At 41.2% G+C, this 11,337-nt stretch overlaps 2 protein-coding genes across 4 annotated transcripts in view; one reads left to right on the top strand and one right to left on the bottom strand.

Moving 5' to 3' along the window:
* LOC136428917 (coiled-coil domain-containing protein 25-like) overlaps positions 1–11,337 on the top strand; it is a 107,830-nt gene that overhangs the window by 92,191 nt on the left and 4,302 nt on the right. Inside the window, exons 2-6 of one of the 2 annotated variants that reach the window (XM_066418751.1) lie at positions 9,342–9,410; positions 10,034–10,081; positions 10,406–10,445; positions 10,596–10,647; positions 10,845–10,920. In XM_066418751.1, the coding sequence (XP_066274848.1) occupies positions 9,386–9,410; positions 10,034–10,081; positions 10,406–10,445; positions 10,596–10,647; positions 10,845–10,920 (241 nt within the window). In that variant the 5' untranslated portion in view covers positions 9,342–9,385. Of the gene's footprint in view, positions 1–9,277; positions 9,411–10,033; positions 10,082–10,405; positions 10,446–10,595; positions 10,648–10,844; positions 10,921–11,337 lie in introns of those variants that run through there. The other variant, XM_066418750.1, reaches the window with a different exon arrangement.
* On the bottom strand, positions 465–9,172 carry LOC136428910 (N-acetyltransferase ESCO2-like). 2 transcript variants are annotated; one of them, XM_066418739.1, is made up of 11 exons: positions 9,053–9,172; positions 7,550–7,612; positions 5,989–7,136; positions 5,545–5,629; positions 4,983–5,070; positions 4,456–4,587; positions 4,000–4,089; positions 2,923–3,000; positions 2,411–2,476; positions 1,803–1,972; positions 465–1,242 (listed from the first exon to the last, which is right to left on the bottom strand). In XM_066418739.1, exons 1-11 carry the CDS (start codon positions 9,079–9,081, stop codon positions 1,119–1,121), a joined length of 2,073 nt encoding a protein of 690 aa, XP_066274836.1. In that variant the 5' UTR covers positions 9,082–9,172; the 3' UTR covers positions 465–1,118. The 2 variants fall into 2 exon arrangements, with proteins under 2 accessions (XP_066274836.1, XP_066274837.1); XM_066418740.1 differs by having other exon boundaries at positions 5,989–7,133.

Raw genomic sequence — 11,337 nt, 5'->3', positions numbered from 1 at the left:
GATCATGACACTGTTGGGAGACGTGATTTCATGGCAGAGCAAGCATGTACCCAGACAATACTGTAGCTGTTCATGTTTATTTTAATGGGGTAAAATAACATATCACCACATAAGTTATCACTGAAATGTCACCACACATGTTCTCAACTAACTTAATGCACCAGAGGGCATAGCTAGATGGTGTCAACATGGAACAAAACCAATCGTAGAACTACACTATTTTTATTTCGATAGCTTTTTAAACAATGTATTATTGTGCAGCATTTTTGACATACAAACATGTACAAGTCTAGGAATGGTACTTGTCATGATTTGTATCACATAGTTTGGAGACAGGAATTTAGACATTTAAATGAGAATAAAGTATTGTTAGTATATACATGTATCTATACATTTATACTAAATTCAGTAAATCGTAATAGTCACATGTAGTACAACGAAGTAGACAATTATTGTTAAGACAATTATGATGTTAATTTTGAATACATTTCCAAGTAATAACAATGATCTAAACACCAGATTTAAATTGATCATCAGTTTATTAAAGGAATGGATATCTAATGTCAATTTTTGGACCGTTAAATCTGCCTGACTCCTACATGTATAACCTAAATACATGTTCCTTACCTGTACATATTGAACAGATTAGTAGCAACTATGAAAATAAATTGAAATTGAAACTAAAAGCATAATTCATTCTTTAAAAACCAGATTACAATGGTGCAATGTACAGTTTCTGTAATAACTGGAAAGTTTACAAGTGAGGCAAAAAATGGTGGAATTAAAGAGTAGTACTAAACCTCAAAACACATCCCGCCTTACAATCATGAGTACTAATTATAAATTCATTTAATTTTGCAAGGGATGTTTTTACAGTGTTTAAAGTTCGCGGTTGAACCACCGTGAACATTTACAGTAATTTAAACATTGAGGAATATGATCAATGTAGTACTTTAGAGTCATATGCAGATTGTCTAGCCCCAAATAGTGTCCTCTCTATCAGATACATATTACTACCCTGGTAACCAAAACTATTAATTATAATAGCTGTCAAGTCTCTTTCTCCTCTTACGTAAGGTCCCATGGCAGCTACGATGAGTTGCGATACTAACGTACTACTATTTGTAGCACAGGAAGGCTGCTGTGCCACAGTAGTTTTCCGCAAACTTCCGACCGTCTGGGGTTGGATCAGAAAATGCCACATCATCCTTCGATAGAACGCAGCCGAATGCAAAGTGGGACCTGTGTGATGAAACACAAATGAATCATGATCAGCCTGGAAAAAAAAAACTATACAAACTTTCACCTCAGACTCTGTTTTCATCTTGATACTCCAATCTAGCACTATTTTCTAAACCCTAGAATAAAGAAATGAAACATTCCCTAGGCAACTCCTCGAGCACAGAACCCCATTTTACTTCCTTTCCGAAAGATGGGTGCAGCCCCACTCACACTGACTCAGCCCCAAACAAGATTAATTTAGTTGCTACCAGTTGAGCAACAGTGACATGCCCTCAGAAAGGTTTCATAACAGACCAATTTCCATTCTAAAAAAAAGGAGCACCAGTCTCCAGCTTTAAATTTTTTTCATCGTATACTCATTGTTTGCAAGCCCATATTTTTGATTTGCAATGTTGAATCTGTCATTCTAAGCTTACAAAATATACAATTTCATCAGTTTTAGGTCATGAAATTTATATTTTTTGGATGGACAGGGTCACATTTTTCCGGTCCAAATTTCTGTCCTGGGACGGAAGAACGGGCCCTGAATACAGCCCTGCACCAGTAAGAGACCCAAATACCTCAGTGTGTCCACCAGTCTGCTTGCGACCTTCTTCTTCCTCCATAGGCGGAACGTCCAGACTCGGCTGATGCCACAGACCGCAGCGACCGGCCTGGTGTCACAACACCACGCACGTAGGGGGGAGGGGGAAGGGCTGGGCTGACTATCGTTGGGCAGAACGCGATATGCCTGGAGAGAAATAGAGGAGACTTGCATTGCCTTACAGGTAAACAATGTGGGAGGTAGCAATGATTTTTCGTGAGAAAAAACTTACTAGTATTAGTAGTGATCCAATATTTTTTATCACAATTAAACCTGGTAAGGCCAACACCTTCCTAAGATGACAAATCTTTCTCGGTTCTTTGACAATTGTCTGTTTTTACGAGCTTGATGACAAAAGACAGTTCATGACAAAAGTGGGGAGCTAGAAAAAAAGGTACAATTCTGCCTTCCAACATCTGCTTGCAGAGTAGCAAGAACCTACTAGTATTTACAGTGTTAGCCTGATTGCAGAATCAAATACAATGATTTTTGTGCACAAATACCAACAAATATTTCCTGTTCTACTACATACAGATCTCTCATCCATACCGCTAGGACACTGCTAGACATAAAGGCACTCCGTACCTTTGAGATCTGCTCTGCGATCACACAGCCCACCACTCTCTTGTCGTTGGAAATGAACAGCAGCGTCTGAGAACAAGAAAAAGATGTTGATATCCCATCCAGTGCATACTAAATATAGATAGCTGTACATTATGGACACAAAGAAAAATCACTTCACATCGCAGAACCCACACATTACAGAAAAAGTCTACTGTATCGAAAAAAAAAAGGCAAGCCAATATAGTTTAGTTTTAGAGTTAGAATTCAAGTTAGAACCTGTCTTTATATTTCACTTAATGAATACAGGAATAGAACATTGTGATACCATATGCTGTCACTTCAATTCTTGTTACAACACCAAGCAAATATCTGAATGCAAGTTTGAGATCCTCAAACAGAGGAACTACATCAATCTTAAGAGTAACTTTTAATGGAGGCAATAGTGTCACTTTCATTTCAATAGTGTCAATGATCATCATCACAGAGTCACTGATAGGTGCAAAGTGCAAACTAAAGAAGTTCTTTGCACTCACCTTGCAGTTGGAGCGTGTCGTTGAATAACCTTTGATGAAACCCAGCTCATTATCTACCAGCTCTCGGACCTCTTCAGCCTGGTGCGAAAGATACACAGAAAAACAGCAAATTGATGACAAGTAATCATATACATTTGTACATTCATCTACATGTATCATAATAGATATCACATAAAGTAAATCTAGGATACTGTAAACCTTGACGTGTTTGCAGTGGATTTATTTTCACAGTGACCTTTCCACTGCAAATTCATGTTAAGTTAAAGTCCTTCCCGCACCGAAAGGTGCATAAGGCGGCGCCCATCTCCGGTTCCAAAGCCCTCGGGCCACACGACATTATGCAAGTCACTACAGCAGCGGTAGTGGTGTGTGTTTCACTCATGACACCTCTCATATTCATTTCCAGTGTATCACTACTTTACTATAGAACTGTGAACTCAAAACACTGCGAAAACCTCATTTTCCCTTCTTCTGTGAAATTAAGTTTCTGTAAGGATATTTATGCAAAATCAATTTACGGTAGTTACGGGGCACATTTATAATAGCCCCAACATAGTTAACGTCTCCCATACTCTAACTATGGGATCAAGATCAAGAAAGACTGAATGCAGCCGGAGGTTGTTTCCACAACCTCCGAGCCGCAGAATACAGTGGATCATCATCATCATACTCTACAGATCTAGGGATCTCCCGAAAGAATGGAACAGTGGCGCTCCTCCATCTTGTTCTAATCCCAGCTCCATCCTGTTGAATTTCAAAGTTAGGGTGTTTCTTCTAATATTTCCCCAGTAACTTTGAGTAACAGTGAGTGAGTGAGTGAGTAACTTTGCTCAAAACTCGAGATTACATTAATTGTAGACAAGATGCAAAGCTGAAGTTGCAGGAAACGACTTCAATTTCTGTCTGGAAAAGGCAAAAATGCAACAGACCTCCCCCCTCACGCACGCATCTTACATGCTTGGCACCCCCCTCCCATCCTGCTCCTGCTTCTGAGATCCAAAACTGTAAGTAATGCTACACAACACTATGAGGATATGTTCAGATTAACAAGTCACCAGCAACATGAGGCTGACATACCTTCTTGATGGCATACTTGGGGTCGTCTGGTAAGACCATGATGATCCGTCCATCATGAAATGTGGCTAAAACATGCTCCTTCTTCCAACCCTACAGATGAGGACAAAAGTTATAAAATGGCTCCATAGTATTGTAGGAAAATGGAAGACACTTTTAAGCATTACAGGAAGACAAGCAAAACGATATGGTCTTTTAACCTTTTCCCTGCTGCCTAACCTTATAACCAATATGGATAAGGTGCCAAATGGCTACCTTGGCAGGCTGGCAGTTAAAACACCTTTGTTCAAACATTAAATGAAGGCAACAGCAGGTAAAATATTTGCCATTTTCTAGCACAATGCCATAACATGCACAAAGAAACATGTTTGGGGTTAAAATTATTCTCTATAGTATGCTGTTAAATAGTGGTTTAAAAAGTGGTAAATATGACCTATATATCATGGCCCCTGTCCTTACCTCAAACTTAACAGAGTTGAGGAACTTGTGGTGATATTTCTGGTGAGCGGCTTCGTCGTCGGCATGTCCCACCGTGTACAGCATCCCACACGTCTCACAGACGATCGCTCCGATCTTCTTCTGGCCTGCATCCTGGGAAGAAAAAAAAGAAAGTAGAATCTCAAACAAGTTTAGCTCACTGAAGAGCTTATCTTCCACTGGTCGTGACAGAGAATACAGACTGTATGTACAGTATTCACAGGTTCAATGCACTGGGGAAATTCCCAAGCTCTTTTTGACAAGTACAATGAACAGTGGACCACAACATAAGGAACGCAAGGTATGCACAGAATTGGAGATTATACCGAGAAATTCTTGCCATATGAAGTTCAATTCAGATTATACATGTATCTAATAATATATATCATATATAGCAATCCATCCACAACTTCTTGAGTTATGCTGTCCACAATCCACATACAAACATATGAAAACATACCCACCTTGGCAAAGGTAATATACTAATAAACCCCCTCCCCTGTACTCACAATAATCAGCTGCTCCATCCCCTGTGGCTCCTTAGGTCTCCGTGGTAACTTCAATTTCCCAGTAGATAGGGGGCTGGAGCGGGGGGAACTGGAAATGGCAAAAATATCACTCATCACATATAGTCGAAATAATTCTGCAAAAATATTTTCGAGGACAGGTTTTTTGGCCAGTGCACATCCATTTTCAGACTGCAAAACTGGGTGACAACAATGTACAGTAAACCTTTGCATTTTGCAAACTCATAACTTGGGTCTATTGGAAGGTCAGGGCCGGCTAGCTTTATGAGCGTCTGGCAAGCTTCTAGGGCTGGTCTGTAGGGCAAGCTGCTGGGAGCTAGAGGACCATTATCTTCCCATATCTACCCGTGGAAAAATCGTACTGGCCTGATTGGGCAAGTACAGGAGGACATGCACTTGCCCGATTGGCACTTTCACTTGCCCCGGCCAATCGGGGAAATAGACTTGTCCAACACTGAAAACAAACTCCTGATGCTGCAATATCTTTGTGACTTGAATTTACAGTATGTTGCAAAACTGAAACTGTGCCCCCCTTTTAACTCACCTTTTGTTGAAGAGACGAGACCTTGGCTTTGGTGATCCTGAGAAGATGGGCCAGCACTTCTTCTGCCGCTTGGCTTCAGGTTCACCTGGGGAAGGAGATATGCAAGTACCCACAGGTGAGACTCTTGAAGAGGAATGTGACCTCGAACCAGTTTAGGTAAAATGAATTCAATGCATTTGAACAGATGAGCTAATCTTCCACTGGTCGTGACAGAGAAGACACATGTGCATGTTTTGTACACAGAGCTTGAAATACTGGGTGCATGTGCAGTTCTGTGAACCCGAAATTGGAGTTATGCATCTAATTTTGACTGTGGGTACACAGGTGCACCTAGAAGATATTTGTGCGGGGTTAAGTACATTTTTATATTTACTATAAGAACAGAATGTACCTCATTGGTCATTGTAAAACTGCAACTGTTAGAATTTAAACCCTAGAACTCGCCTGATTGGTCGCTGCTTCTCGATTCTTCCATGACCTCTGACCCACATCCAGAATCTGAACTTGACTTTGACGGTGAAACTTCGTCCCCTACTCTCCAATCAACCTCGTTTCCCGCTGTACTTTTTTGGGTCCCATCGTTCTCTGCATTATTGCCTCCAGAATACCCAGGAAACAAGTCCTCTGATTCACAAACTGACGGTATGTTGCTCATCTCTGTATCATTCCAAGCATTTTCATCTACATTACTCTCAGGAGCGTTTGCAAGTTCCTCAAATGCCATCAGTAACTCATCCTGCTCAGAGCTTCCAGGCTCTTCTGAACCAAGTTCTGGAACAACTTCTTCCGATCTTTTGGAGTCCACTTGTGTTTCTTTACCAGGTGTTTTCCCCTGGGGACTCTTCTTCAAGAAGGCGTGCAAGGTAACTTGCTTGGTCTGCCTCTGTGATGGGGAGGACTTAGGAGATGCCTGCTGGGGAGTCTTTGCTCTCTGTGGGCTGCCTATCATGCGAGTAGCATTCTGTGCTTTCTGTCCATCCTTCTGTGACTCCACAGTGGTGGTTTTAGCTGGTTGGGTAGGGCTGATGACATCAGAGCTTGCCACACTTTCGGTGTCATCTGTGTCCTGGCCGTCGATGTCACTGAAGAGAGACGGAGTGAGCGTGTACACCATCTCGTTTACACTCAATGGAGGGGTTCGCGGAACGGATTCAGTAATCCCTGTAGCTACTTTCCCTAAGCTTGGCGACGATTTCTTCAACTGTGGTGTCTTGGCTTTCCTTGGACTCCATCTTAGAGGAGCATGGCTTGTTGGGCTGGAGGATTTTCTTGGGCTCTTTCTTAGTGGTGTTGTCTGTCTGGCCTTGACGGTCTTGTTCTTGACAGGAACAGTAATGATGTATTTCCTCGGGCCAGCGGGCACAGGTGTTGGTGTGGCTGTTGGAGAAACCTTGCTGTCACTGGTCGGTCTTTCTGATGAGGTTTCTCGCGATCTCTGCGCTCTCTTCTCTTCAATCTCACGGAGGTACTTCCTCTCCAAGGGGCCGATGTAAGGCTGCTTCTGATTGGCTGATGACTTGTTGTAGAAAGATCGTGCAGAGTGCTGGGACACTTCTTCCGATTTCTCTGCACTGGTCATACTACTGCTCCTACTGTGAGAATGTAAACATACAAACTGTAGTTAGTATGTATAGCTAAATTTTAAAATGATAAGGTACTAGAACTATGACAGTTCTTTGGTGGTACATGTACATGTATAATGTACCATGCTGACAGAAAATGGAAACAAATTCATTTGTCTACCTATCAAGTTATTTTAGTGATATGAACCTATCGCTAGATGTCCCCGTTCAAGGTTTAAGGTTATTTTAGTGTGCAGTTAAAAATTTGACATGCACATGTGCTCTGTCAGTCTGTGGTCCAAAGTTGAAGGTCCATGTGACATAAACACCTGGTAATAATCAAGCTGGTCTGGAGCTGGACAAGATCTGTTTGCAACTTAGGGGCCTTCACCTTTGACCTCGTGCATGCTCAGTTCATACAGTGAAATGGCTTATATTAATACCTGTCCACCATGTCAAGCTTCCTCTTCTGTACGGTTGGTGTTCGTCTGGAGCCTCGTGGAGACCTGTGGAAATATAAGAGACTAATCTCTGACTACCATCAAGTTGAACGTGTCTCAGTGGTGCAAGCGGTAGAACAATCACTTTGTTTTTGCCAAATGGATCAAATTCTGTGGATCTGTGGGGGCGGGGGTTTGATCCCAAGGTCGGCCGCAGCTCAAACATGTTGTAAGGAAAAGCATTTGTCATTTCAGATGGTGATGTAAAGCCGGTGGCCCAGTGTAGGCATATACACTAAAGCCTAAGCACCAAACCTCTGCACGTAAAAGAACCCAACACATTCATCAAGAAGAGGAGGGGTGACCCGGTGCACTTGGCTGAAAACGCCAGCCCTAGCAATGCTGCACTGCATCATACTTCCTCAATTAAGGGTTAATGACCCGCCCCAAGGTGTATATGGTGTCATAACGCCTGGCCATGTGCTATAACCACCCTTATACTATTAAGAATGCATTTCAGAATGCACATTTGTCTTTTTTTAACAGAAGATGATGAAGAATATGTACAACTGTTGCCTGATTTATTTATTTCAACCACACAGGATAGGAGGGTCGGTTTCAGGTCAGTCAGAAAATGTTATCATTGAAGAATCTCCCTGCAACATGACCTCAGGTAACCTGAATAGAACGCAGGTTCTTTGGCCAGCAGGAAATGGAACGCGCGGAACCTTAGATAGAACGTGGTTTCTTTGGCCAACAGCAAATGGAACACGCGGAACATTTTTGGGAATTCTAAATTTGTTTTCCCTTTTTCATGTATTTTAAGGAAATTTTTAGGAATTCTAAGACAATAAAGATTTTTTAAACAAGGTTAAGAAAAAGATTCATCAAATAGATACCCCCTCTACAAAATGCAACGGTTATAAAGATTTTTTAAACAAGGTTAAGAAAAAGATTCATCAAAAAGATACCCCCTCTACACAATGGAACGGTTTTGTTCTGGCATGACGTCATAAGTGGTGTGTTATGGCGTGATAACAGACCACTTATTGTGAGCAATGGAGGCTTCTGATTGGTCAACGCCATCTAGCTATGTGATAATAGAAGATAACTGCTTGATCTTTAGTTTTATAACTTCAGTAGGCTTAATTTTGCCCCTCCCCCCTACCTGATTTCAACTACAAATGTTGTTAAAATTAGGACTGACTCTTTCATTTACATCAAGCCACAGGACGTCTCAATGCAATGCATTGAATACTTCACTTTCAGTCTACTTATTTCACTGGGGTTACAGCAAATCGCATATGAGCTGACGTTGTGTCATGACATAATAGCGCATGAGATGAGAGGCGCGAAACGTTTCCTTCCAACAGATCGTGCTATTTACCACATACGTTAATACAGCTTCCACATATATATTCCTGGGTAGTTAAAACTCATGTAGGTGTAGTTTGGTAACCGATATCTACTTGTTTCCCGCACAATCCCCGATTTTCCCCAGCTCACCTTCGTTTCCCGCTTTCAAATCCCGCCATCTTGGCTCGTTTTTCGCGGGAAAGTAATTTGATCCAAAATACTCCCTGAAGTTTTTGAAAAAAATTATATTCTATCAACAATTAGCCTATTTAGAATTCTTTGATAAATACAGCATGACATAGAATTTGATTCGTAGATTTTCTACTTGCATTTCAGATTACATTTTTTTCTCGAAAGATTCGCCTTTGAACTTTGACCGCTATGAATAAGAGACTTCCGGTTTCATGGCAGTCGGTGCGAATCGGTGATTTCGTCAAACCTTTCTTTTTCTTCAGTTCAGGACTGGTTCTGGAAATCTTCAGAATGGTTTTCTACTTTCTGAGCAACGGTAAGGCTGTGAGCTCTATATTATTTCTGTTTGTGAGAACAAACTACGTTCTAGGTACTTGGGGAGGTGATTTTTGAGTGTGGACATGTGGATACCTATTTTTGTAGTCATTTATAAAATTGTATTTGTGCCCCATGCAGATAAATCGATCAGGCCGTGGCGATATTGTATGCATGGCCTCTGCATCTCATGTTTGAAGTCTTTACATATTGTATGCGGGGATTATGTGCAAGACTGTTAGAAAGAGAAGCCACTGCATCGGTGGGCACACCAACTCCTGATCTACATGGTCTTTAGACCCCCCCCCCCCCATTGAACTACAACTACTGTAGATCTTGAAATATTTGCGGCAGTGATCATGACTTTCTAGAGATTCTACTAAGAAATCTTGACGCCCTAAATGTGTTTTCCTGTTACAATATTATTGCTTTGGCCTTGAACTTAATGCACACGGAAAACCTTTCAGCTCCTACACTATATATATATAGCTAGCAGCTAGGGTGAAAATAAATGAATTTACAGTACATGTATATGGGCAGGACTGTAACATTATATCTGCTTTAAGATTTTTCAACCATAGTCAACATCATGGCTTTGAAGCCTCATACTTTTGTCTTTTTCAGTTGTTGACCCACCTATGAAGCTGTATATGGGATTGGACAAACATGAAAGTAAGTTACATACTACATTTCGGTTCACTGTGTAAACTGCACATGTGCAGTGAGATGCAATGTACATGAAGGTAATATGTCGAAGGTGAAAGCCTGTAAGTTATGAACAGCTCTTGCTTGATACATGTGCAGAGTGCAGATTTTTTGTTTGTTTACTATAATGTTAGTGCTTAGTATGTCTCAGGGGCCTTTAACTTTTACATGTCACCCACAGTGCATCTTGCTGTGCAATTGTGAGCAAATTTGATATGAAATGTTTTGAAGTCTTTGATGCCCATGCATTCACCCAACATAAGAGATATTAACACTTTTTCACTTTTTCAGATGAAGAGTTACTGAGATGGGGATGGCCGGAAGATGTTTGGTACGTCGTTATTTTCCATGTTAGATAGTGGTAGAACTATTGCACAATGTTTGCAACTTTCATCACTATTTGTTCAACAGCTCTTTTGTCTTGTACTGGATATGTATTCATGAATATATAACTATAAGGTTGCATTCGTTTGTCTTTCAGGTTTCACGTTGACAAGATGTCGTCTGCCCACGTCTACCTAAGGCTGCCTAAGGTGAGATGAAATGATCACACATAGCCGACCTGTGCTAGAGCACTGGAAGACTGCTATTACAGACCCTTGATTCAGCCTCACCAATTGTAAGCTCCTCGTAATTTTAACTCCTGAGAGAGAGAGAGTACTAGTAGTCACCCTCCCCTCTACAAATATCAGCTCTTTGTTTCTGAGGTTTTTGTTTGCTGTATTTGCAGGGGGAGACAATAGAGAGCATACCTGCCGCAGTTCTAACAGACTGCGCTCAGCTGGTTAAGGCTAATAGCATTCAAGGTAAGTTAGAAAGTTCCTTCTATACCAGTTCATTAGCAACTCCAGTTGGTCTGGTCCGTTTGCCAAGTGCCAGTATAAAACAGTTGATGACATAAGCATTTGGACAAATCAGATACAACAGTGAGACTGCATTTTAATTGTGGGAATGATGAATTTTGGCTAAATGCATCAAATGCAGTAGTAGTACTCTCCAAGCAGACGTTGGTGGGGGAAGATCGTGACCTTTTATCATAATATGGGGCATATGATGAAAGGTCACGATCTTCCCCCCAACAACCTCTGGTTGGAGAGGGACTGTTCAAAATTCCTGACCTTGTGTCCAAAGATGAAGTTATAAACCTACTGTAAGCAATGTGGTCTTCTCACTTAAAGGGGCATATTGTAGAATCTGGTAGGCAAAAACTACAAATAATAAGA

The sequence above is a fragment of the Branchiostoma lanceolatum genome, chromosome 2 (assembly GCF_035083965.1).
Source record: "Branchiostoma lanceolatum isolate klBraLanc5 chromosome 2, klBraLanc5.hap2, whole genome shotgun sequence".
Classification (NCBI taxonomy): Eukaryota; Metazoa; Chordata; class Leptocardii; order Amphioxiformes; family Branchiostomatidae; genus Branchiostoma; species Branchiostoma lanceolatum.
Note: the sequence above shows the minus strand (reverse complement) of the source record. Positions and strands in the feature narration are given on the sequence as shown.

Excerpts from the sequence above, each read along its gene's own strand:
- LOC136428910 (XM_066418739.1), bottom strand. The coding sequence starts at position 9,081 with ATGGCGGGATTTGAAAGCGGGAAACGAAG. Across the intron at positions 7,137-7,549 it reads AAGCTTGACATGGTGGACAG|TAGGAGCAGTAGTATGACCA; the intron begins GTATTAATATAA and ends ACATTCTCACAG. Across the intron at positions 5,630-5,988 it reads GAGAAGCAGCGACCAATCAG|GTGAACCTGAAGCCAAGCGG; the intron begins GCGAGTTCTAGG and ends CTCCTTCCCCAG.